The sequence below is a fragment of the Bombus impatiens genome, unplaced genomic scaffold, assembly GCF_000188095.3.
Source record: "Bombus impatiens unplaced genomic scaffold, BIMP_2.2 scf_0099, whole genome shotgun sequence".
Taxonomy (NCBI): Eukaryota; Metazoa; Arthropoda; class Insecta; order Hymenoptera; family Apidae; genus Bombus; species Bombus impatiens.
The window spans coordinates 167,222-193,948 of record NT_176518.1 but is presented as its reverse complement, the minus strand read 5'-3'; the positions used below and the strand labels follow the sequence as shown (position 1 = coordinate 193,948).

At 35.1% G+C, this 26,727-nt stretch overlaps 5 protein-coding genes and 2 long non-coding RNA genes across 10 annotated transcripts in view; 3 read left to right on the top strand and 4 right to left on the bottom strand.

Moving 5' to 3' along the window:
• The first annotated feature begins 1,436 nt into the window (after window positions 1–1,436).
• On the top strand, window positions 1,437–3,710 carry LOC100740453 (5-methylcytosine rRNA methyltransferase NSUN4). The gene is made up of 8 exons (XM_012394830.3): window positions 1,437–1,517; window positions 1,600–1,782; window positions 1,877–2,240; window positions 2,306–2,488; window positions 2,597–2,883; window positions 2,977–3,101; window positions 3,172–3,309; window positions 3,397–3,710. The coding sequence occupies exons 1-8, from the start codon at window positions 1,437–1,439 to the stop codon at window positions 3,536–3,538; spliced, it is 1,503 nt and encodes a 500-aa protein (XP_012250253.1). The 3' UTR covers window positions 3,539–3,710.
• Window positions 3,582–8,518, bottom strand: LOC100742619 (putative inorganic phosphate cotransporter). The gene is made up of 9 exons (XM_003486117.2): window positions 8,119–8,518; window positions 6,491–6,723; window positions 5,825–6,058; window positions 5,654–5,741; window positions 5,100–5,332; window positions 4,862–5,011; window positions 4,636–4,768; window positions 4,302–4,543; window positions 3,582–4,041 (listed from the first exon to the last, which is right to left on the bottom strand). The coding sequence occupies exons 1-9, from the start codon at window positions 8,135–8,137 to the stop codon at window positions 3,865–3,867; spliced, it is 1,509 nt and encodes a 502-aa protein (XP_003486165.1). The 5' UTR covers window positions 8,138–8,518; the 3' UTR covers window positions 3,582–3,864.
• Window positions 8,519–8,835: 317 nt separating this feature from the next.
• On the top strand, window positions 8,836–10,294 carry LOC100740328 (sperm flagellar protein 1-like). Its single transcript, XM_003486098.3, has 3 exons — window positions 8,836–9,449; window positions 9,531–9,818; window positions 9,905–10,294. Exons 1-3 carry the CDS (start codon window positions 9,338–9,340, stop codon window positions 10,171–10,173), a joined length of 669 nt encoding a protein of 222 aa, XP_003486146.1. The 5' UTR covers window positions 8,836–9,337; the 3' UTR covers window positions 10,174–10,294.
• Window positions 10,295–10,329: 35 nt separating this feature from the next.
• Window positions 10,330–11,168, bottom strand: LOC100742499 (U6 snRNA-associated Sm-like protein LSm3). The gene is made up of 3 exons (XM_003486116.4): window positions 10,989–11,168; window positions 10,790–10,897; window positions 10,330–10,676 (listed from the first exon to the last, which is right to left on the bottom strand). Exons 1-3 carry the CDS (start codon window positions 11,007–11,009, stop codon window positions 10,494–10,496), a joined length of 312 nt encoding a protein of 103 aa, XP_003486164.1. The 5' UTR covers window positions 11,010–11,168; the 3' UTR covers window positions 10,330–10,493.
• Window positions 11,169–11,449: 281 nt separating this feature from the next.
• The window catches only part of LOC100741655 (wiskott-Aldrich syndrome protein family member 3), a 35,760-nt gene continuing 20,482 nt past the window's right edge, over window positions 11,450–26,727 (top strand). For 2 of the 3 annotated variants that reach the window (XM_003486109.4, XM_012394728.3), the window contains exon 1: window positions 11,450–12,327. The gene's annotated coding sequence lies outside the window, so the exon portion shown is untranslated. The remainder of the gene's footprint in view (window positions 12,328–26,727) is intronic. The other variant, XM_012394729.3, reaches the window with a different exon arrangement.
• Window positions 20,387–22,520, bottom strand: LOC117151159. The gene is made up of 3 exons (XR_004460870.1): window positions 22,226–22,520; window positions 21,756–22,053; window positions 20,387–21,678 (listed from the first exon to the last, which is right to left on the bottom strand). It is a non-coding gene; the product is annotated as an uncharacterized LOC117151159 (long non-coding RNA).
• Window positions 23,756–26,727, bottom strand: part of LOC112212035 — a 10,642-nt gene continuing 7,670 nt past the window's right edge. The window contains exons 3-4 of one of the 2 annotated variants that reach the window (XR_004460869.1): window positions 24,641–25,481; window positions 23,756–24,568 (exon numbers count right to left, since the gene is read on the bottom strand). This is a non-coding gene — a long non-coding RNA (uncharacterized LOC112212035). Of the gene's footprint in view, window positions 24,601–24,640; window positions 25,482–26,727 lie in introns of both variants that reach the window. The other variant, XR_004460868.1, reaches the window with a different exon arrangement.

Genomic DNA, 26,727 nt, shown 5'->3' with positions numbered 1-26,727 from the left:
GAGGGGCGGGAGGAGGGTATAGTCGTCGTGAGCTCCTTACAGTGCATTGCCTTTACGATCCCTCGAGTCCCCGTCACACCCCGTGCCCCGACAAATCGCGTACGACGTGCCTCTCATGAAGAGATCCACGAAACCAGCTTCGCCGTCGAGCGATTCGGGTCGTCGAGATTCATCGAGAGGAAGAGTTTCTGTATGCGTGACAATGAACACAAAAGTATTGACGAGGTATGTGTCTCTCGGCATACACAGGGTATACCGCACCCCATGGACTAGAGTTGTGATCTTCACTTGGAAGCAAAAGAGCTGATCTCCTGCGCGACGACGCGACGTTCTCTTTTCGTTCCCCTCGAGAACACTGAACTCGCGTCTACTGTCTATAGTGGAGACTTTCACCAGAGTATGTTGTACGCGTTTCGAGGGTAACAAGATTATCGTGTCGGCCTCACTCGATTCTCAATTTACATTTCTCACTCTATAGATACGGTGGAATTTTTCGAAATCACATCGCGCGAATGCCAGAGGACATGTTATATGTTCAAGGAAGATTTTACGACCAGGTCTATGAAACGCGTAAATATCGTAAACGCGTAAATTCCGTAAATACGAAAAATCGTGCATTAAAGCGTTGTAAATTATGGGAAAAATTTCAAAGTTTCCTAGAATACGTTGCAACTTCATTCTTCAGGTACCGAGGCTTGTATACCTCCGAAAACAATTTACAAGCTGAGATGGTTTATAGCATCTAAAATAGGTTCTTCGAGTAGGAACTTTCGAAACAGCCACGTTTCATGGCGCACGGGCGCCTTCGCAAGAGGGGAGCACAAAGATGTGTTCGTCCTCATCCCCACCACCCCCATTCACTCCATCTTGCTCGGCACGTTTCTCATCTCGATGTCACGACAAATACGTCGCTTCCTTGTCGTCTGCATCTAATATAATACATAGGTCGATTAGGTATTGCATATACTTACGCGTGCATGCATATAACTTTTCAGTTTTTGTTTGTATCCTACGACGTGGAGTTTGCAGTAAAGAAAGTCGGCAAAGTAGGAAAAGAAAGGGTCACGCAGAAGTAAACGCTGAATTGATAAAAAAGATGTGACGTCCAGTGTTAGAGACAAGTAGCACCGGTAGTACCGTAACTCGTGGATTTGTCGGTTGTCCTGTTTCACCTGTACCTGCAGTTCACGCCGGATCACGCCCTTCTTCTTTACACCGCTCTCACTAACGGTTAATCGTCGTCAACTACTTCTTGCGTTCGAAAGAAAATTGAATACACAGCTAGCGCCATCGAGTAGCGATATCGAGTAACGAATTTTGCCGCCTCTTCGGTTTCTTTATTTTCTAGTATATAAGACACATATATACTTGGGAATGTAAGTTAGAGAGCTCATGACATATTCGGTTCCAATCGACTAATTGGATATTTCAAAAGAATGATAGTGCTACTTAATAAGTTAAAACTAAAACAGATTGTACAAGTATCTGCTCGATATGCACATGAAAAGATTCACTGGGTTTGTATCTTTATAACCTTATGATTAAAACTCAAACATTCTCTTTGAATACATTTGAAAGAATATATAATTATTATCATAGGCTAAACTGAAGAAAAAGAAAGCGGCAAAAGATAAAGCACTTGAACATTTTAATGAGTTTTACGCAGGCGTTTATGGAGATGAGTGGCCAGATATACGAGCTGCATTGTTATCAGAAGAATCTAAATATATGGCTGTGGTTAATAATTTCAGTGATCCAGAAAGAATCCAACCTGAGTTGGAGGTACATTATTGTAATACCAATAATATTGCAGATAATAATCGTAAACTGAAAGTATTAAAAATGTTGAAGAGTTGTATCGATAAAATTGTTACAGTTACTTGGTGCAATAAATTTGAAGAGTTTATATAATGTACAAAAAGAAAATGTAGAATTCTTTAAAGCTAAAAGAGCAGCAAGATATGGTAATTTTCCAGATAAACAAAATTCAGAGGACATTACAACATCTAAAGATCAATTAGCAGAACTTCAAACAACTTATTCTACTAATTATCCAAATTTATTCGAAACATTAAATGCTGAAACTACTGAATTTGTTAAGGAAGATCAACGAATACCTACAGAACTAAAATCTATAGATGAAAATTTAAATGAAGTGGAATTAGATACCAATCGTATCGTCAATTCACCTGTAGACTCAGCTATACTTCAGGAATATATACCTGCTACCAAAATAAAAGGTTTGTTTAATTCTAATGTTTCTTTAATCAAAATTGAAATATGTATTTACAAATATGTTTTATAGGCTTGGATGATTGGGTTTTGGAATCTGACTATTATAGGTTTTATGATAAAGCTAGTGATTTTCAAATAAATGTTGAGAAAGAATTTGTTCTGCCATTTCCAGAACATTTGCATATGTATGCTTTTGAAAGAGAAAATAACAGTAGATTTCCAAATCCTAAGAAAGGATCTACTGGTGTTTCAGGTTTGTATCATTTTCTATGGATTTTAATAATAATAATAAATTAAATGTTTATGTATTTTAGAATATTTTATGAATTATTTTATTACTAACATATCCTATATTTTTTAGATTATTACTTGTTTGATGGTGGATCTATACTTCCTGTGTTGGCTCTAGATATACAGTTTAATGATATGGTCCTTGATATGTGTGCTGCACCTGGAGGGAAAGCTTTGACCATCCTCCAAACTCTTATGCCTCGTATACTGGTTGCTAATGATGTTACAGAATCTAGAATAAAAAGACTCAAAAACGTTATGAATCAATATGTTTTAAACATGTGCGAAAAAGAAAATATGTTAATTATAACACAACAAGACGCTAGAGCAATTGATGAGAATGGTAGATATAACAAGGTGTCCAGTTCAATACAATGTTTTCTATTGTTTACTTACTTTGTGAATGGAACAATATCTTATTCAATATTTTACTCCTCTTAACTTTTTTAGATCTTAGTTGATGTACCATGTACAACGGATAGGCACATTTTACATTCTGATGACAACAATATTTTCAAACCAAGTAGAGTTAAGGAAAGATTAAAAATGCCAGAAGTTCAGTCTGAGATTTTAACGTCAGTAGATAAGATATCTTATTTTATATTTTTTAAGTTTGTCATAAATAATTGTATTTCCTTTCTATAGGACTGCATTGAAATTGGTTTCAGTAGGAGGTACAGTTGTTTATTCAACATGTTCACTTAGTCCTGTACAAAATGATGGTGTTGTACATGTAGCATTAAAAAAAGCGTGGGAAGAAAACAATTCTGTTATGGTCGTAAAGTACGTATTTATATATTTCTCTAAATAAATAATACTATTATTTTTATTGTTGATACTGACTTCTGATATATTATATAATTCTCATAGAGATATGACAGAAGCACTGTTACCCTTACGATGTCTATATAACTTTGGTAACATTGACTTAAAATATGGTCATATTGTTGTACCTAATCTGAAAAATAATTGGGGACCAATGTATTTTTGTAAAATGGTGAAAGTGCAATAGGTGTGAATGACTGAGAGCCTATTGGATAATTAAAATTAAATAATTAAATAATGAAATAATTTATATTTCTATGCAGACAATTGTAAGTATGTAACATGTTGCTATAAAAAAGAGTAATATTTAATAAATATGTACATGTACAGTTGTAATGTAAGAGGTTATAATTATATTTCACTATTTATTGTGATAAATAATGTGAAAAATGAAACAGTTCATTAATGATATTAAATATTTAAGTAATTTCTTTCGCACAAGATGATTACTAAACCTAATTGTTCAATGTGAAGTTCAAAAATCAATTCACATCATACACTCAAAAATTACATTCACTTCATAGACTTTTCTTTTAATGGTAATGTTTGATCGCTTGCTTCTTCATCAGCTGGTTTAATTTTGTTCCAAGGTTGTTCTTCTCCACTTCCAAAAATAGTGTAGACTAATATCTCGATTATGTATAATGAAACAGTTGTATAAAATATAATCCTCCATGCTCCTATAGTTTGCTATAAAACATTTGATGATAATAATATTAATGATAACATTATAGTTACTGAGATAAAGTATTCGATAGAAAAAATGTAAAATAGATCGAATTTTGCACTTTATTCATAAATAATCACTATACCATAACGTAAAATCAATCCCTTAATGTTTCGAGTTTTTTTTTAATCTAATAAATGTATAAATTTGTTTCATGTTTTCGTGCCTAAAAGCTTGTTGCTTGAAAGGTGTTAATGATATTTTACTGTATATAGATACTTACATTTCCGTATGTCAATTTTCCGACAAATATTGGTACAACAAACCCAGGTATGGTAGCAACACAGTTTGTAATGGCGACAAGAGTACCAGCAAAATTTGGTGCAATATCAATATGATTTGATAAGAACCCGCTATACATTCCACCGATACATGTTACTCCAATAGTCATTAATGTAACCGCTAATGTTCGACTACAACCAACATATGATACTCCTATTAAACATATCATGGGAATAACGGATGCTAAAAAGAAATATATTTTTGACTGTTATTACCTAACCCAATTGTATGCTTTTAAATTATACATATATAGTATATACAAATAGTAAACTTACAAAACAGTGTTCCAATTTTTCTCGATACCGTTACCGTAATTAATTTTTTGTCTTGCATAATGGCTAGTATCTTACTAAGCACCATAGTAAAAATCCACATACATAAAAATGGCATCGAAGAAAGACCAGCATTCTATAGAAAAAGAGAGTTATTAGCGATATTAATTTAAAAAATTTAAAGTTCTTAAATACTTACTTAACTTACTTAAACTTCTTCAATACTTACAGAACTCATATCGAACTTCAGTACTTGATTCATAAAAGTAGGCAGCTCGATAAGCAACATGTACCAACCAAAATTACTGCAGAAATGAGCGATTAAGATTGCCATAAATGGTTTAGATCGTAATACCTCGCCCCAGGGAACTGATAATTTCTGAACAATATTACGAATATAACAAATAAAGATACTAATTATACATATATAAAAGTCTTAAATATGATTTTTGTAAAATTTAACAAACCTCTTTATGCCCGCTGTTATTTTTATTCTGACCTAAAGATTCCATAATATAATCCTTTTCCTCTTGACTAATAAACCTCGTTTGTTCCTCTGGGCTATCTTCAATCATAATCCACCATGCTGTACACCAAATTAGACAAAGTGCACCTTCGATATAAAATATCCATATCCATTCGAAATTTGCAGCCAGCATTCCCGTTAAGAGTATAGAAATCACAGTACCTAGAGCAGTTCCTGCAGAAAATAAAAGTTATGTATAGTTTCAGAGATAGATGACTGACTGTGGAAGCGAAAATTAAAAATTTGAGAAATTTTTATTTTCGTGCATAAATTTTTAATATATTATTAAATGCTTCAAGCTGTAATCATTAATCGATAAAGGCAGTTTCATGTTATTGTATTATGTATAGATTAATGTAACCCATAAAGTAATGTAACCGAAGTTGTAGTTTCAACCTTTCCCGATTTTTTATTTAAATGAAATAAAAAGATTATATCTTTAGATAATAAAAATTCCAAATTATTTAATTTCAATTAGCAAAAATTTTATTTTACCTGCATAAACAATCGAGGCAAGGACGCTTCTCTCGTTTGGTGGAGCCCACTTAGCAATCATAATGTGCATTGCCGGAAATGTTACACCCTGTAGTTTTATAATTTTATTATAATATTACATATTTAATTTCAACACCTATTCGGAATATGTAATAGTTTTTTTTTACTAACACCACCGATTCCTTGAATAAATCTCATCAGGATGAAGAGAGAGTAATGCATTTCAGCAGCAACAGGTGATAATATAGATGCTACGAGGTTTAGAAATACCGACCCGTTCATCACCCATTTGGCAGATAAGAGTTCAGCCATTCTGCCGCCCGGAAGTAAGGATACCATATAGCCCCAAAAGTATGATGATAAAATAAGACCTTGCAAAGGTTCATTCCACACGAATGGGCCATCCTATATAAATAAATATCAATATCACATCTCTTTTCAACAAAAATTTCTATTTATCTTATGGAGCTTGATATACAGCACGATTAGAGAAATCGTGAGAAATAAAAATAAAGTAATAGATTTATTTTTCTATACGAAAATAAGAAAATATATAGCAGGATAAAATTTTATATAATGTAACCTTTATTTTATTACGGATCGAATTATTGTCGTCCATATTATACTGATGCAACTATATTAAAATGGAATCATTGAAAGGTAAATACGATTATATTTTATTTTTTTTGCATTGTATCTAAGTATGAAATTTGTTAAAATTATAAAGTTCCCATGTACGAAAATTGTTAATATATCTTAATGCAAAATTACTATTTAAAAAATTGATATTACTAATTGTTATAAAGTTATCAGTAATACATTTATACATATATGTACCTCGGTGATTGTTTTCGTCTCGTTGGAAAGAACACTATCGTGGTGACATTCGTCCATAGTAATCACAGTTGTATTCTCAGATTCCAATTGATGCAACGCGGATAACTTTACAGCAGTGTGGTTCACCATAGCTACGATAGCCACACTTACGTTTACCTTGAACCCGTAGATGATGGCGAGCCCGATAGAACCCATGATTGCCATCAGGTACCGTATAGGGAATATAATGTGTCCTACAAATACATTTAAAGTCGACGTGTTGATTACTTATAAATAAGCAAAAACGAATTTTCAGATATGATTGACTCGGTAATATGATACCGCGGGGAAAATCATACCGCAAGATACGAACAGAGGACGTGCCGTTTGGCACGAAGTACAGGTGAAGGAGTCATCAGGTATTCGACTTCTTCATCTGTTTGTGCGGTTATACGATTTTGTATACGTATTGTGCACATGAAAATAATACATTTTTTTCGAAAATAGATTCAAATATCCTAATTATATTTCTGTTCTATAATTTCTAGAGCTATCTTTAAATAAAGAATTCAATTCTTTAATATAAATAAGGATTTATTAAACAAGAAAGTCAAAAGATAAAGATATAACTTATATGATCTTTCTCTTGTAATTTAGTTATATTTAATTAGACTTTTATTTTAAAAGTATTGTGTAGGTATATTATTTGCCTCGAGATATTCTTTCATCCAGGACAGAATTATGAATTATAAGAAATATTAGGAAAATACTGACAGATATATCGACAGATATACTGACAGATATGAAAGAATGTTGTAATTACACATTCCGATCACATGTAGTATTTTCGTGTTGATAAATAATATTTTATCATGGTTTATTTGATAACTCTACATTCAATCATTTTTTAATAAAAATGATAGCCGTAAGCAGATGCGTTCAGTGGACCAAAGCGAATATCTTTTATAAATTTTTAAAACTTTCTTTTTATCGCAAGCATTTATTTTCGATCCAGATATAGGTCAACGAGCACGTAAAACGAAGTTCCAGAATATCACTTGTCAAAGAACCGCAAGACAAATATATTTAACACAACAATATTTACTTCAATGAAGATCAAATAATAATACAAATAGTAAATTAATGTTTTATGTTTTGGATTGTCATAGATTGTCAATTACATTTGTCTATGTAAACATAAATGGAAAATATATTAACTATGAAGAGATAAAACTTTACAGGAATAATTATCACCTACGTATGTTAACGATAAAACCAAAGAATTGCATCAACCATATAAGAAATAACAACGCGGTTTACAACTTGATTACATATCGCTTCAATTTACGTCTTATTCCCCAATTATATAAAAATTTGAATATAATATATAATAAATTTTTTAGCTTTATTCTAAACTTATATAGTTGTTTGATACTGAAATATTTGATATTGAAATATTCCAATAAAAAATTTGAAATATAGACCAGAGGACATTTGAAGGTCATAGGTATGGAACTTCTATGAGAAAAGTGTGATGTAAATTGTAAGAGCTGGAATTTACTCATCGTTTCCACTTTTTCGAAAGAAAGTTATTAATATCCAATCTCTAGTTTAGAACATATTAAAAGTAAAAAACTGTAATTACTCACCCTTGTGTTTTTCAGTCATGTTTTTTCTTGAGTCAACGACTAACAATCTCTTTCACCACTTCGAAATATACTTTTTGTAAGACGATAAAACTTTTTAACGTAGTATGACTAAAAATCTAACTTTATAATATGTTTAAAATTAATAATTATCGACCACTTGTTATTTTCAATCTCACGATCATCCAAATTCGACAAGAAACTTAAATTTGGAGAATATAATTTATCTGAAGAATATCGAATTTTAACCGGTTATCGAATATTTAAATTCAAAATTATCATTTCTTCTGATTCGATGCCTAGTGCGTGCAACGTGCCACTGAGGTCGAATGTGATGCTTCTGTTTCCTCAAACCTTTCCGAGGAGTACGGGCGTGCGCCTCTTCTATAAATGCCATAGCCCGCGTGAACGCAGGCTCGAACGCACCGTCCTCAAACACCTCCGTCGCTGTGACGTGATCATATTTACGCTGAACCTGTCCATTGATTCCAAGAATGTCTCTCTTCGATTTTAGTGAAATACAAGAAGTACAAACGCTATCGAAATACTTCATCCCTATTTGACTGCTAATACGTGCAACATTTACTTTCCGTTATGAATATCTGAATTAAAATACCAAGCAAATATCACGTTTCCAAATAGTTTCAGTATCCAAAAATTATATCATTCATTCAAATCTTAACTTGCTTTTTTTTAAATATATTACTCGATAAATTTTGACTGTATTAAATTATCTAATACATTCACAACGAATAAGTTATTTAGATATTCGTTGCTAGTTAAATTGAAAAGTTGAATTGAAGAAAACTATAGACTAGAAAACTATGAATTTGATTGATTTGTAATTATTTGAAAATTTATATAAGACAAATAAAAGTTAGTTTTTTATGTAATTGAACCTAATTTTTTAGTTGCATCTTATGCAATGTTCGAAGTTTAGTTGTCATTCCGCTTACCGTTATTTAATCTGACGCAATGTGGTACACGTGACGTTTGCCATGAGCATAGTTCTGAAATTAAAACGTGGTAAAACAAACTAAAATTAATCAAATCGATGCAAAATGAAGTTGCATTCGTAAAGAGCATGTAGTATACATATTATGTCGACCTAATAAAAATTTGCAGGCTGACAGAATGTAACAAAGATATAGCGATACATTCGTAAATTTCAATGTATGAAAAAATCATTTTCTGATTTTACTGTTGTAAATGATAGAGAAATATGAGTGTAGAATTAGAATCTAATGCGAACCTCGAAGAAATATATACTTGGATGGAGCAAATATCATTTTCCAAACCAAAAAAAAATCTTGCTCGAGATTTTTCTGACGGTGGTATAAAACAAAGTTCATATTTTAGAAAATAATTTTGCAATTCTTTGTGTGATATTTAAAATATATTTCAATAACTTTTAGTTTTTATGGCTGAATTGTTAAAACGATACTATCCCAGATACGTCGATATACATAATTATATTCCTGGAAATAGTATTGCAAAAAAAATAGACAACTGGTCCACTTTAAATCGCAAAGTACTTTCAAAACTTGATGTAAAATTAGGAAAAGACGTGATCAATCAACTAGCAAATTCGCAACCCGGTGTTATCGAAAAAATTTTAATCGAACTGCGAGCTAAAATTTTAAAAGATTGTAATGCGGATAGAAATTCTTTATATGCCGAATATGAAGAAGACGAAAAGAAAGGTAAGTGAATGATTACAATAAATATAAAATCTCGTGTAAAAATTTGTATAAGAAATTATTTAAGCACAATTTCATTCTTTGAAAAGAAGTTGTTAAGTCAGTGCTCAACCCAGAAGAAATAGCAAATAAAACTGTTCCGCGTCATGTCTTCGTTCGACTAAAACAAGAATTAGAAGAAAAGAATGAACTGATAAATATTCTTCATCAAAAAGTGTCTCACCTAGAATCTCTGATAAAACTGAAAGATCAAAGAATTACAGATCTTACGTCACAAATTATAAAACCCATAGAACAAAGTATTACACCAAGAACTTTTGCAGCTAGTACAATTTCAAAACTTCGAACGAAAATATAACTCGCCAAAATTTAAAAAATAATCCTTTAAGAATATTTTAAATAAAATTGTACTTCAACATTTATATTATTTATAAACATTTAATGTAATGTACTGTTTTAATATAGTGTACCACAATTTAGTTTCTTTTGTCACGTTTAAATTATAAATTCTATATTTATGTTATATTTAGCTTTATTCGAATTAAATCCGTTACTTTCACAAATTTCTTACAACTGTCAAATGCTAGTACAAAAGATTGATAAAATCGTATCAACATGGAATTTAACTCAATATTATCTATCTCTTATGTTTAGATAAATTATATATAAATAGAAATTTTATATCGGTGCTCTCATGCTTGGTGGTGAAACCAAAATTACTCCATCCCCACGAACAAAAAGCATAGAGATATTTCTTTTAGTTGTACGATATACTTCTTCGTAAGTTTCCTCATCAATCTCTACTGTAGTTACAGTCTCTTCCGCTTCACCCAATACCATATTTAAATGCTGATCATAAGCCTGCAATGAAAAGTTTTTGTATAATAATTAAATATAAAACAGGTTAAGAGATATATACATAGATATAATATAATAAATAACAGGTACAATATACTTGTAAAAATGATATTTACATGTAACCGTCCTCGTAATTCTCTCTCATTTCTCATTTTAACATATATTCTCTCATCCAGACTCAATCTTATAAGATCTAGGGGTTCTTTAACGTTTATTGCTGGTACCTGAAAATGTATATATACATATATATATGTATATATATGAGAATAGAGTAGGTTAGGTTCATATTCAGAACTTTAAATCAAGTGTTTTTACCTGCTCTGTCTCGTCAGCCATAATGTCATTAAATTATTTTTAATTTGCTGCTAAAACCAGATTGAGTTTTATGTTTATACAACTATAAATGCTTGGTTAAAACTCTTTATACGCTCACCCAACTATCGCGCGGCATCATTCGGAATTCGGATAAACCGGCAATACTATCATTTCATCATATCATACAACCACCCGGTAAGTGGCGCCACATATTCCTTGAAATATATTTTCTTTACTTAAATGTACATAATTTTGCTTTTTATTTGTCAAAATTTAATTTGTTGTATACATTTGTCGTATTATTTCTAACGACAACGGGGCAATTTAGATCTATTTCGTGAAATGTTCTTTTTATAAATTATTATTTGTTGGCAGAAAAGGTGTTTTGATTTTCCCGCGTGCTAGTTATTAGGTTACACGCATCGAGGAATAGGCGCTAGTAGTCAACGATAGGAATCAGCGTAGCTTGAGGTATTGCTAGAGCGAACAAGCGCGAGGGAGCGAGCAACGCCATTTTCTCGATTCGCGGGTGAAGACTGCGTGCAGTGTGTGAATCATTTGGCAAAGTTTTTTCACGTTTCTGCTTAACGACGTCGAAATTACGAGCTGTCCAACGGCTCTGGTGCATTTATCAGTGTTATGTATAGACACGCGGCCAGCTGTACGGTAGATATGGTGAGTTCAGAGAGATCGAAGCGCTCCCGGGAGACGTGACGTCTTGTCAGTCGGCCTTTTCCCATTCCCCCTTCTCGGTGAGCTCCCGTAGGGATGGGTCGTGCAGAGTTGTCGCTTATGATAACGTAACACAGACTAAACGGTTAACGGAGCGTTCGTTCGAAATTCTTGTCAGCTACGATTTTACGTGTAATAAAAAGAGTCTTGAAGGAATCAGGAGTCCGTAGAATGTATGGTTCGAGCCAATGGGCGGAGGTTTAGGGCGGCACATGGCTGTTGGGGCGCCGGCTGTGCAGGGGGTGGTTTTCCCGACGCTAGTTCGAACTGACGAAAATTCACCGTTCTTGTCAGTCACTGTACTGTGTGCGTATGTATCTTTTAATCGAGATCGCGTGTAATTGCGGCCGGTCACGGTTCGGATAACAAGTTCATAGTGACAGTGGAAAGAGAAGTACTCCGTTATATGTCTCGATTTTCTTACCGAAGAGAAGAAGCAACTGGAGGCTTCAGCCTTTCGCGGATTACGCGCGTCTCTCGTGTGCTGTTCTGCATTTTCTTCACGTAAAGCTCGGACAAAGGAACCAGCAGTGATCACGGACGATTCTCTTCGAAGAGAAATATTTGGCTATCTTTGTGTTGCTGCGAACCAACTACAACGGGCAACGTAAGCTCTTCTCCTTCACATATACTTCTCTGAATTGTAACACTGTGTGAACCGCTTAATTTGACCTTCCACGATGATTTATCAATGGACCGTTAGATCGTACGGAATGTGTATGCGTCAGCATTATCGATCGATGCTTGTTGACATACTCGAGATTCGTTCCTTTTTTTTCCTGCGAAAGCGTGGTACAATACACTTTTCCATCTAATTTGATTCATTTTCATAGGCGTAACGTCCAGAGATTTCAGAGGTTATTTCTTAATTTTCCATATATTTATGTGACCAATATATCTCGCGTAAACGAGTTAGTAAAAGGTACTTTTCTTGTGAAATGTTAAACGTTACCGATAGTGTAGCTGCTTCGACGAAGACGAATTTTGCCGCAGTTTTATCGTATCTCTGCGTTACAGATGTCTATTGCGATCCTATAATACATGGCGCTTGGTGATTAAAATTCACCGTGACATTCATGCGCCAATTAGCTCGCCCGGCCTTTCGACCTTGTTGACATTTTAAACGTTTCCTGCCCTCCCAAGAAATCCGATAGCTAACTTCATACGTACTTTCAACGGTTACCTCGCTAATCTTAGATCATCTTTTTCCAATAGGTCTTCCCGTGCGTATCACTTCTGTCATTCTACAAATTCCCCTCCGCTATAGGTGCATACATAGCCGCGTTCACAATTTGTTGGTTTTCAAATTTGCAGAACGAAATTAGCTGGCGCAATATGTTATCAATAAGATGAAATTAAGGATGGTTGCATTGTTTTCACAAAAATAGTTTATTGTCTGGATTATTCTTTGTTTTCTTGGCGACTAACGTTAGGGAACTATGGAGTAGTGTAATTAACGTAGTTAATAGATGTAATTTACGCGTTGCATATTTTTAGAGATAATTGTTGGTTGTTTGAATTTTTTCGCTGATTTATCATTTGGTAGTGTCTGTATTTTACTGAACAGCGATGCGATAAGTTTATGATACATACACAGGTTTTATAATATTACGCCGTGAGTACCCGATTAACCGGTTTAATTGAGACCGAGCAACCCCGTTAAATCGAGACCAATTGGTTAATTTGGGGGAAATGATTAAACTGAATATGTTTATCTATAAAATTTCGTTCGCCTGTGATTTTACAGACGAACATTTACTGCTATTTCTTTTGATATCTCAAATGTCTTGGATGATTTTATTACTTGATTTTAATAATAATATACGTATAGTTAACACAAAAATTTTTATCGAATTCAACGTAGAAAAAATATAATAAATATGTACTTGTTTCATCATACAATAGAAAATTTTCCAGGTACGATTTAATTCAATTAAACTATCATGCTTTTTTTCATTGAACAATAAGAAGTGTGTGGCGCTGAGCGATGTATATACGTATGTAATCATTAGTTGTTAGTTTTAACAGCAACACGCGCTAATTTGTATCGAATCGTGTGCACTCGGTGAATTTCGGTACGCCGCAAAGCAGATTGTGTATTTGCGCTTGTTTAATTCGGATACATACTATGTACGTAATATCTTCATCTTGAACAGGATGGAACATTTGTGAAAATGGATGAATATTTTTGCGCGATCTTCCATAGGTTTGCACGTTTGTATCCGGTTTTATATTTTACGTCTGATCTTTTTAATGAGAAATATGTACCTTGGCCTCATCGTCAATGTAATTAATCTTATTCACTTGTTTAATAAATTATGATAAGTTATTAAATATGAATATCGTAAATAGATTATGCAAGGGAAAATTACATGCGCCAAAGATTTATTTAATCTACGTTTCGAATTAACATCAACTAATGAAGGCCCTAGTTATATTGCCACCGTCTTTTATACAGGGTGGTTGGTAACTGGTGGTACAAGCGGAAAGGGGGTGATTCTACGCGAAAAAAGAAGTCGAAAATATACAATAAAAAAATTTTTTTTTTTATTTTTCCATCGAGACAACGATCTACAGCGAGATCCGTTATAACATACCGCATGCGTACCGAACCAAAATTCAAAGTCGATTTTCTCGAAAACAAAGCCTCAAACGAAAAATTTTTATTCTATATTTTCGACTTCTATTTTCGCGTAGAATCACCCCCTTTCCGCTTGTACCACCAGTTACCAACCACCCTGTATAAAAGACGGTGGCAATATAACTAGGAACGAGAGAGATCGCTATAAAATTATCGTTAATGCAGCTTTATTTTTGAGGAAAGTGACTTTAACAGTATCGTATCAAATATTCAGTTCTATTCCTTTCTTAAGTTTATAAAGATATGGATTTACATAAACATTTGCAGTTCATCGGCAAATATGTCAATGATATATTTATCAGAGTTGGACGGTTCGTCGTCTTGACTTGGGAATCGAACGATTTTTCACCAATGTTACATGAATAATATTGTAAATCGCTGTATTATGTATAGAGCGAAACGCGCATATATACGAACACGTGTTGAGACACGCGACGTGTGCGGGAGACCGAATTCAAAATAACCGTGTGTTTTATGGGTGGAGTACCGTCGAGATATTTCTTTATTCATGAGTGTAAACGACGAAGCGGCACGGTGTGCATTAATCCTTTGAAATGGTCGCACCACCAAAGCCCACCAAGCCGACGAGTGTGTTTTTAACGCTTGTGTGCATTGAAACGTTTTACGCGGAAAACAGAATGACAAATTTATGCATCGGGTAAACACAAGCAGCGAGTTGCTTCGCGGACTTGTGCATTTGCCAAAGATGGTAGGCATCGATGGTTGATGACACGTTATTACCATAGAAGATGCGCGTTTGGTGCTTTAAATACATAATTAGGTAATTGCTCCTTTATGTAAAGAGTATTTTTTACTAAATTTTCTCTTTTTTTTTAGGTTTTTGCTTCCTACGTATTGGGTTTCTTGCCCAACTAATTTATCATCTTTAGTTAAAATATCCTAGTAGCATTTCTTTCATTTTTCAAGATATATTAGAATGCTTGAAGCCAGTTGGATTAATGATTTATTATTAAAATTCTTTCTATCATAAAATTAATGCTTAAGGAAGGGTAAGGTTAATTCGTAAAAAAATAAGGCATGTTTGTGTGAATTATTTGTGACGACACAGTTAAAATCTCTTTATTAAAACCAATAGTACATTAAAGTATGACATTCGAAGAATATTGTATAAAATTTTCACGGAGAAATATTAAAAAATACGGCAATGGCAGTAATTATTCGGACTTGTCTCGGAAAAAAGTAGAATTGCTCATAACTTGGTGCTGGATCATCTGAAATAAAAAAATCAAAGTTCATTCGTTAGGTAACAGTTTTCCACAGGTAACGCTGGGAGGGTTTTTCGAAATTTCAATTTTTCACTTTTTTGGAACACTTTGAAGGGAAAATTAGCCGCAAATTTTCGCAAAATCGGTTAATTTATCCCTTCAAAGTGTTCCAAAAAAGTGAAAAATTGAAATTTCGAAAGACCCTCCCAGCGTTACCTGGGGAAAACTGTTACCTAACGAATGAACTTTGATTTTTTTATTTCAGATGATCCAGCACCAAGTTATCAGGGGCACCGCAATTCTACCTTTTTTCCGAGACACGTCCGAATAATTGCTGCAATTGCCGCATTTTTTAATATTTCTCCGTGAAAATTGTATACAATATTCTTCGAATGTCATACTTTAATCTATTATTGGTTTTAATAAAGAGATTTTAACTGTGTCGTCACAAGTAATTCACAAAAACATGCCTTATTTTGTACGAATTAACCTTACCCCTCCTCCCCTTAATCGTAACAATCGTAAGAATCAGTCAAATAAAAAATTTCTAGTGGAAGATGTCAAACGTTTATTCACTATCAAAGTTGCCAAATTAGTACATAGTAACGCTAAATTGATACGAAAGAAAAACACGAGATCAGCTAAAATGACCAGATTCACATTTACATACGATCTTAGTTCTAACATCATAATTTTCTAACTTCGTAAAACGTTTCGAACCAAATATCTTTTTCTTCTCAACAGCATCCATGATTGATTTGCATCTCGACCGCTTTTGCCCGCTCGAAGATCCATTCATATCGATTTACGCAGAACGTATTAGCTGTATGCGTCATAAATTCATATTAGTCGGTAGTTTACAAGGCTCGCTGCATTTCATACAAACAATAAAGGTTATTCCGTCTTGCGGTGATTCAGACGCAAAACCGCAGATGAAGTAACGCGACTGTCAGCGGACAAAAAAATGATTAAATTCCGCGTACGATGCAGAATCTAGATTTCAACGTTTTATTCTCAAATCCATTATCAACGCGTCGCTAAACAAGTTCTTCTAAAATATCGTATTTCACCGATGAGTTTCCAATTTCACGTGTAAACAAGATTTGGTTTTAAAAGTGTAACTGACTGTTTCGGATTGTTAAAATTCATATAGATATTAAAACGATCAATTGGATTTGCGACACGTTCGGATGACTCGAAGCAAAAGGTTATTTGTTTTGTAACTGTACATTCTAAGCATGCAGAATTACATCGCGACGTATCATCTTCTCAGCTGGTAGAAAGTAACAGTTATATCATACTGTGAATACTGGTCGTGATGGTGACGATGAAATTCTTAATCATGCCCCTTTAACGTGAGCAATTTTTCAAAATTATTCAAATACGGGAAGTCTTCGTGCGAAATTGAATAACAGACAAGTGATAAATTTAGTTAACACGTTTTACTCGTAACATGTGCCTTACGGTACGAGAACTAATTGAACTAAACCACAGTTGTCTAACAGTATGACTACAATAGTACTGTATATATTTAAGCATTGCACGATCGCATCAAACGTTTCGTTTACTTAGCTATCTTACCAACAATGAAACGCTTTCGAACGTATTTATGTCCGTTCTTCGGTCAGAAATTCATGCAATGCAATACGAGAAACGAAACAGGTGCACTGCACGACGCGAATGTTGACCCTTCGTGGGCTGTTTACAGCATAACGGTGCACGGGTAAATGGTAGAAGAATGGTAGAGTAGTTGCCGAAGCACGGTCGAGCGATCATCGGTTCGGAATCCGCCGTAATATCACCATGGCTTTCCACTTTCTATTTTTTTCTTCTTTCTTTTTTTCGAGAAAAAGCGCATCGTTACGCGGCGCATTGTTTCTACATTCGTGGTGATTGCGGAGAGCTCCTCTGTGCTTTTGCCAAACGGTGGAATGTGGCATATGGCAGAAGAAACGGGGACAACTTACCTGCAGGCTTCCATAATCGAGCGTCGTTGCACAATCCAACGCGTTTTGCATCGCGGCTCGTTTGTCCACACTTTCGTGTTGTGTACGGTGCAAGAAAATCTTTGAAACACTTGGTTTAATATCGACGAATTCGATGCAACGATTTTCGACATTATGCCGTAATAATGCGATAATTTCGACATGTTTCTGTCGTTTATAACGTTTCAAAGTAGTAATTGCATTGCCAATAAGTTCCGCGAGAGATACGCATATTTCTGATAATTATACGTAACATTGAAATATGAATGGCATGGGTCAGTAACTGTTCGTAAGCGTTCGTTATTTTCCAAAATATTGCTTACGCGATATTAGCCCTCGGGTATTAGCTCAATCTTTTTTACAAGAGATCATCTTTAAATTTTCCATTAATTGTTTGGCTAATCGATTTTTCCGTTAATTGTTGTTTTGATATTTTAACTTCTACTACAGCTGACCATCGAACAATGTGCGCGTATAATTTTGGAATCTCCAAAAACTTGACTATGTATGTACATATACGCGTGTAATAATCTGTTGTCGACTGAAAGCTTTATTCTGTATACTACATATGTACATACACATGCTATTATTGTATTCTTATATTAAAATAAGTTAGAGAAAAGGAAATGTTATTAAGAAAATTACCTAGTATAAGGAAGAGAAAATACGCATATACACACATGCGCGCTTATGTTATTTAGATGCATATTACATTTGCTGTGATGATCCGATGATTGAAGCATGACTGATCTCACGACAACGGCAATGTTATTGGCATTATGTGCCCGATTGTCTTTTAGCAACGGCGATTCGCGTTCTTTTAAACGCTCTTCGTTAGCCGTCTAGTTTGTTACAAAGTCACGATTTACTACACGGTTTACATATGTACATAGTATGTATCTTTTCGTGGAAACACATACAATATTGACCGAGAAAGAAATCCGCGTTGTACAAACCCATGTTATTTGAGGGTCAGCTGTATATTATATTTAACTAGATAAAAAGGAAACATCGTTTTGTCGCTCTCAATACGTATTTTTCCGTCGTAATAATTTTTTCCCATACAATGTTCAAATAACGAGTTATTCATGCCTCGCCGATTCACGTCGCCTCCTTCTTTTTATTTCTTTTACTCGTCTCTCTCGACTGTTCGTTATGCTCTTCTTTCATGTTCAATACACGCGCTTAAATTTCTCCGGCACGATCCAGTGTCACACCAGCCCGACAACTTTTTCTGTCTCGCATAACGATTTTCGAGTTCTGCACCGTGTCCTCTTCTGCTTTCGGCATCTGTCCCAGCGCATCACGTTCATAAAGACAAGATTCAAGCAATATCATATGTATTTATTAATTGGAAATTTGACTCGTCAGTCTTAATTGTTCCTTTACTTCTGTACAATTTTCTTTTCCCTTTACGCGTTTGCTCCTCTTTTATTTTCGATATCTTATTTTTATTACACTAAGTATTCGTAAGTGATTAAATAATTCTGGTACACTAAAAAAGATCCGTTCTCTCTTAATCGAATGCAAATTAATCAAATTTGCAATGTAGGTATGACAAAATGATGACAAAAATAACACATAATTTTTTTCATACTTTTAAATAGAATTTGTCAAAAATATTATAGACAATCATTAACATGTTACAAGCACCATGTAATATATATATATACGTATGCATCTGTGTCCTTAGCAGGATCGTAAAAGGAAAAGAATTGCTCAGAGTAGAATCTAGAATGACTACTTGACCGGTTCTGGTAGAGAAAGATAAAATTATCTACTTGAAGGCAATCTCTGGTTAAAAATTTGTATCTTTGTGTCATACTTCCTTGAAATGTTTTCGCTGTGTCGTAAATTTTTTTCTACATAGGAAAATTTAGACTGACGGTATTGTGGTCATTTTATGATATTGAGACTAGGAGCCTCAATTTCAATCTTCTAAGTAGAAACAAGATAATAGACAAGTTGCAGGTAATGAAGAATACAATACCACCTTCACTTTTCGCAAGGAAGTTACTTATACTAAAACAAAAAATGTACTAAAAAATTACTTATACTAAAAACTACACTCTGAGAGTCCAGAAACGTCTGGCTGTTCTTTCTATTAAATTTGTTATTCTATACCTATAGCTGTCAAATACTCGTGACAATATTTACTTTCTACAAAAAGTTGAAAACGTGTACATATTTCTGTATATGAAATCAGAAATGCAGGAAATCATGAGAATAAAGAGATTTATTTCTTAAGCAAACATTCAGAATTTTATTATTATTATTATCGAAGGATTAAATTCGTTGCAAAATCAATTTACACGCCTGATATGTGAGATAATAATTTTAATGTATGACAATAATAATCTTCGCATCGAGAACGGTCGGTTTCTGACTAATCAAATTGGAGCAACGAACGTGTAGTACTTATACGCATGGAACAAGTGGATCCGCCTTGGCGCATCTTTACTCTGTATTAATCGAGCAGTACATGCTGTTACGTTTGTATTGCATAATATGTATTCCTACGCAGAATAATACCTGACCGCGTTTTCAGACACATGGTATCCGAGAAATTGGGTCGCGGTTCTAGACCTACCTATATTGGACGATGTACAAAAATATTACGTATGTTCCACGCTGAGTAAAGCAGCGGAAATGCTCCCTGGCAAGCAGTTATCGACTTCGTTCGAGTTCAGAACGATGACGATCGAACGACTGTGGTGTACATGAAATATTCAATTTGCACTCGGCTGATGATGATAGTGTTTATGACTATTCAATCTGTTTTTAATCGCGTGTTTAACTAGTGGAAGAGGTAAGTTTAAGAGTGAAATTGGTTCTTTTTAATAGTGCTTTTATCAGGTCTACATATTATATGGCACTTAACGGTAATGTTCAATAGAGAATTGCATATTAAGTTTGAAAGTCATTAAGCATGAATCAACAGAGTGAAGTGATTCGTTTACTCGGCGTCATTTCTCGAAAGTGAAAAGTGGCAGTAAATTGCCCGTCACTTTGCTCCATTGGCAAGCCTTGTCCGGGTGGCATTGAAGGTATTGAAACCAATTTTGATATCAAGGCAAATGCCTCTCGGCATGGAAAAAAACCTCCTCCCTTCTTCGATTTCTCTTTACGAGCCGATATCACACGATTACTCGTCGTTAATCATCATACCTAAATAGTTCATCAAGATCTTGGATAATAGGCATAAATTTTCCTTGCAACCGCCCAATTTCGTTACCTTAGAGGAAGCAAGGTGGCGCTTTGATATCTCATTCGTTTTATCTATACGTAATAATTTAATTGTTTAATTTACAATCATTAACATATTTTTCTGTATGTCTCAGATTCGAGTCTACACGTAATTTTGCGATACGCGTGTGATATCAACTTAAAATTTTGAAATCAGCTTAATTATTCGATTTAATTGTATAGCCGCGTACTAAGATCAAATTTTTGAGATCATGCAATGAATAGAAGCTAGTTTATCGGTCAAGCCAATTCAACTAGGTCTTCGCATCGTGGATTCTTAAATGGAGCTTTGGACGCGATCTATCTTTCTTAAGACGTCTCGTTACAAAGACCTGCTTATCCACGTGCATATTGCATGCTCGGCCTTTGACGTTTTGTTAATCTGCATCTATGTAATCAGCAACTCGCATAAACGCAGCTGCGGTCGAACATGCGTCGATGAAAAGTATCCGTTTATAAGAAAAAGATGCAAACGATTCGTGACGTATCGTTCCATTGCCTTATTTGCGCCTTCAATTTTATTGGTACTCGACCTCGTGTTATACTCGAGAGTATAAGTGTTCCACATTAATTATACGCAAGAAGGATTAATTTAGATGGCATCGTGTCATTGCTGTCTGCCGTTGCTGGCTGCTGATTCAAGCTTAAGCTGTAAAGTGGCGTAAATGATTGGCCAGAGTACACGATACTCTGTACAGTGAACGTCGACGGTGTAGTGACGATAAAAGCTGCGCGAACTCGCTAACTCAAAGCACTGCCGTTAACGATGCCTTTTAATTAACTTTTTCACATCTATAGACGATGTAATTCGCAACATTGTTCAAAGATCCGGATAAAAATCAAGAATGTAACAAATCCTTCTGAAAGTATGCGAACAAACTCGTTAACGAGTTTCTTAAATGAAAAATATCAAAATAACACTACAATAACGACTTACCAATTGATAAAATAGTACCGTAATTATTGCGTCACTGAAAACAGTGTCGTGAGTCACCGACAAACTGGTTAACGAGCTCGTAAGATTAAAAATCTCACGGAGTATCGATACACGTAAGTTCGAAGAAATACCTGAGAATTTTGTGGCTTTCTCCTCGATCGAAAGTCCGCAGTTACCTGCCCGACAGGCGCTTTAACGTGGTATTGCCAATGACCTGAATTGTATTCATCGATTCCCGTTCGTACATGTTGGCTACGTAGCTAACATGTTACTGCAATCGTAGCATTGACATCAGCTCCTGTAATCCACGTTCGTATGATCAGCAGTTCAGTGATGCAGATATAATAGCGAGATTCAATCGAAGGCAACCGTCTATCGTATACGTTGCGTGGTACTTTCGCATTGACCTGGCTGGAAGCCAGCGTTTTACCGTTCTTTATGTTTCTCTTTTCCTGATAATCACATCTTACCATAGAATTTCCAACGTCTTGGCTAACATTCTTCTTTATCCTTGTTCTCTGTTCCTTTTTTCTTCCGTTCAAGGATTTTTATGTCGGATGAATTTACTCACTTTTCCGCTGTCCTTGTATGAGACGTTGATGGAATAGAACCGTGAGATTCGTGTGACGAACAAATGAACGTATTTGAAGATTATAAGAGAAGAACACGATAAGTATTCGATTTTTCCATTTTACACCGCTTAGAGCCAAAGATGTAAGTTTTAAAAATAGTTGCCAAGTAGATGGAGTTTTAGGAAAAATTTGTTTTTACCTTAAAATATTTATTTCTTCAACTCTTTAATTTTTATGTTATCAATAGAAACAGGTATATTTTTAGTATACAGGAAGAAGAAGCACACACCCTATACAATACCCTACTCAGCATACAAAATCCGGGTCGAAGCAACAAAACAACGCAGATCGTAAATCTCTGAACAGTGAAAAATCTTTTTTGGAACATCCTTAAACCATTCTTTCCTTCTTCTCGGTATCCCTTCCATTTCTTTTGTCTTTTCCCTTGCATCCGCGAATGTCGCTGCGCGGAATGAAACATCCGATGTGAAAACACGGTTTTCTTTCGCGTCGCTTTTACACGCCGCTTGGGGTATCAGCTTAGCTGGGGAACTGGCTGGATTTTTTCCATTAATTTGACTAATGCTCTGCGCGAGTCGAGCTGCGAATCGCCGCGATTACGCGTGAGAAGCAGATTTCGTGCCGAGGATCGGTAAATGGAAGCGGTTCATTCAAACAGTCGAGCGGAGGCAGAGTGTGTCTTGTAATAGTTGAAACGCCGTTGAATGGGAGAATTCTGGCTAGGCAGACGATGCTGATAATTGCGAGAGAAACAGGTTTTTATATCTGACGACATTTAAGAGAACGTAACTAATTGAGTCGCGTGAATAGGACGAACGCGTTTTATGTAGATGGAAACAATTTTTTTATAATCTTGTAGCGTCTACATGGTACACAGTATACGTGCTTGGTGTGCGGGTGTATCTTTCTTTTGATCGTTACTGCTTATCTACGATCAGCACGCGCGATACGGAAATACTGCACGTGCATTTATGTATTCAACGATTCTCGTGGTCGCGTTGTTGAAGTATACTTACATCACTTCTGTTCACGAAAGTATTCTAAAGACTTGAGTTGTTGGAAAAATCGTGGCCTTTGCGAAGCAGAGAAGGAGCAAAAAAGTTTTAATGCTTTTTTATAGCCAACGTAAATATCGGTATCTATTTTTAATAACTGGTAACAACAACATTTTACTCATTGTCCAAAGAAGTTCAGCCTGGAAAGAACTATATTGAGTCATAATACAAATATTATTCATCTATTTTTGTTTTGTATTATATTAAGAATAGTTTTTTAATAAAACTTTGAAACACTTTTATTTACATGTTGCTTCAGTGTTATTTTTCATATCAGGTAGAACACATTATACAGTGTATAATCAGATGATAAGAGATAACGATAGATTCTTTTCTCGCCTTCTGTCTACCCGTTCTTACTTGATATATTGTTTTATTGAACCTTTATTTCATTTGTAACCGTGTACAAATTGTTTGCAAGAAGTACTGATCGTAATTCATATTATTTTTGCTACAACAATGCCTCGGCATGCTTTCGCGCGTACAGGACATTGCATTATAGATTTCCAATAGTGCGTAGTTTATCAGCCTGTAACGTAACCTGTTTTCATCGTCCTATACATTGTATAACATGCATATTACTTTTACAATTATAGTAATACAGTATAGGGTTACAATTATAGAAGATAACCTAGATTGTTATTAAACATTGTCATAATTTCACTTTAAACACCAAGTGTTTGAGTAATATGCAATTAAATCAAGCCTTATAAATATAATCTCTAAATTGAAATTTAAATTTTTTATTCGATTATCTCAAAACTACACCGAAAAGTTAATATTTTTTTATTTCAACGCAGCAATTAAATATTTGAGCATTTTGTTCGTAAAATGCGATACGAGCATTCGAATAGGTTAAACAGCCATTTTCACGTCCTCTACTCGACTACCATCTTCACTCAATGCTTCCATGTAATAATCGACTAATAACACTTTCCCGTTGTTGATAATATGATCCATTCTGTCCTACGTACGAGACAATGTAGCACGGTTACGTAGCATAATTCAGATGTTCCCTTTCATAACCATTCCATGTCCCTCCAGAATTTCCCATATCTTTACTTCGTACACCAATAAACCTAGTTGAGCTGTTGGCGAAATTGTCGGTGAACTATGCTTCTGGGAAATCTTGCTCCATACCGGAATGGTCAGGAGAATGTTAATCCTTCGAAAAAGTCGTTTCCAAGGGTTAAGAAGCTGTTAACAGACAAAGTTCTGGTTACAGAAAATTAATTACCGTGATAGAACTTCAGGTTCCTGATATTCCAATAGGGAAATTAGTGGGATGTTGGAAGCGCACGTGCTCCTGAGATATATAGTAATTTGTAGCTTCTAAAGCCTCAGTTATAGAGATAATGCACCTTTGTTAGAGATTTTATCCAGTCAGACCATGAAACTGAGTTTTGAAACAACCTGACATTAATAAAGGCTTTTAATAAAGGCCGATGGCTGGTACTTTGTGAAGAATATGCTTGTACGGTTGCATCTTAATCCACGTCTGGATTATGCCGAAGGTCTTCAACCGCGATTAAGCTTTATAGGAAAGTTTGATATCGCGTGCAAGATGCGCCGCTCGAGCCGTGTGTTCTTGCTGACGACTTTTTATTAATGTATACGTGGACATCTTTCGCCGAGAAACGTACCGAACATTCAGGTTGGTGGTTTATGCTGAAACGATTCGTGTGCGTGTTGTTTGTATGGTTTTGTGTAAACGGGAACTGAAAACGTTTACGTTCGATTACAACGCGACAGGAATGAACGGTGTCGTGTGAGTTAAACCAAATCGCAGGTGCATACGCATGTGTGTACACGATACGCTACACCTAAATTTGCAACGTATTACTTACGTACTAGCCCAGAAGATTGCTCAGCTGTTAAAGCGATGAATCGACGTAATATCGATATGCTATCGGAGAAATTTGTACTTGCAGAGTACATGCGATTAAAGGAATTTTTCTCTTTTCTCTGAATGGTTTTGCTGGTTCACATTTTCCTATGTAGAGGTTGCGCAGGTTGCAATGAAAATGGCTCACGCTTACCCTTTGGGAATCTTTGCAGGAAACATACGATGATTGAATCTATAACGTTATTTCTGCGTTATGAGAGATTGAATTTCTTGTTACGATGAAATGCGAAAAATTAGGAAGTTAAATTAAAGAAAATTAAGAAAAATAAATATTTTTGATTAAATAAACAAGTTTTTTGAATAAATTAGCGATTCGTGGGTAGCCGTTCGTTGAATTGGCATTCTAGTGATTGCGATGCGTTTATCGTTATCGCACTGTTGCAATACGTCCATCCCACGATTCGCCGATTTCGACTGAGAAAGAGAGAGGCGTGACGGCGATAACGCGTCAAGTTTACGCCACGTTAATTTATTGATAACCAGCCGTGCTGAATCAGTACGATGGATAAAGTCGTCGCTGTGCTCGTTCAAGGTGCACTTACAGATGTCGATAAGCGGTCAGGTTGGTCGTAGACACGCTATCGTGGGTGGACACCTTAACGTAGATCGAGTTATATACGTGGAAACGGTTCTGCTGCACGAATCAACGGACCTGTCTCTTCCTCTATTTCTCACGTTATCTCTCACTTTGATATAATTTGCCGTGAGACGAAATTGAGGTTTAGAAACAAGCGATTATGAGGACTCCTGAGTGGAGGTAGAAGTCTCTTGCAAAGGGTTAATTTCGTACCAGTTAAAGAGTCGTTGACCTGGCGTGGTTTTGCACAGAACAAGAGTATCTTTCTGCGGTTTAGGGGAAGTTCCTGTGTACTCTTTGGGAAGTATGATACGTGTATCATCTTTTTGCTCTTTTGTTCGTAAAAGTATTATGGATTTATTGGGTTTGTCGGTTCTATGATTCTACTTTATCGCTTTATATTTCACGATCTCGTACTTAGCTGCGTCGAAAACGCAATCGACGATATGTCGTTGGTTTGTCGAACTAAATTAGAATAACAAACGAACTGTTATTACGTAGATTTAGAAAAAGTTAGTACTTGAACTGGAGCGTTCAATGATATTGTATACTCTCATGTCCATGCTGCCAAATACTTAAATTTCTACTCGAGACTTAAGATAAATAATATTTAGCGATTATGAATCGGCAATTGCAAATTCACCGCATCCACCGTATCGATGACGCAATAATCGCAGTAGTCGGTGCCATGAAACGACTGGAGAGCGGTGGCCGATATTACGAGCCGTTCCATGGTCCCTCTCCGTTTTTTTTTTTTTCATTACGCTCGGTTCGTGGCAGGCCTCTCTCGTCGACGATGTTTTTCATCGGCCAACGACCGGCCACGAATCTCTCGGCGGAA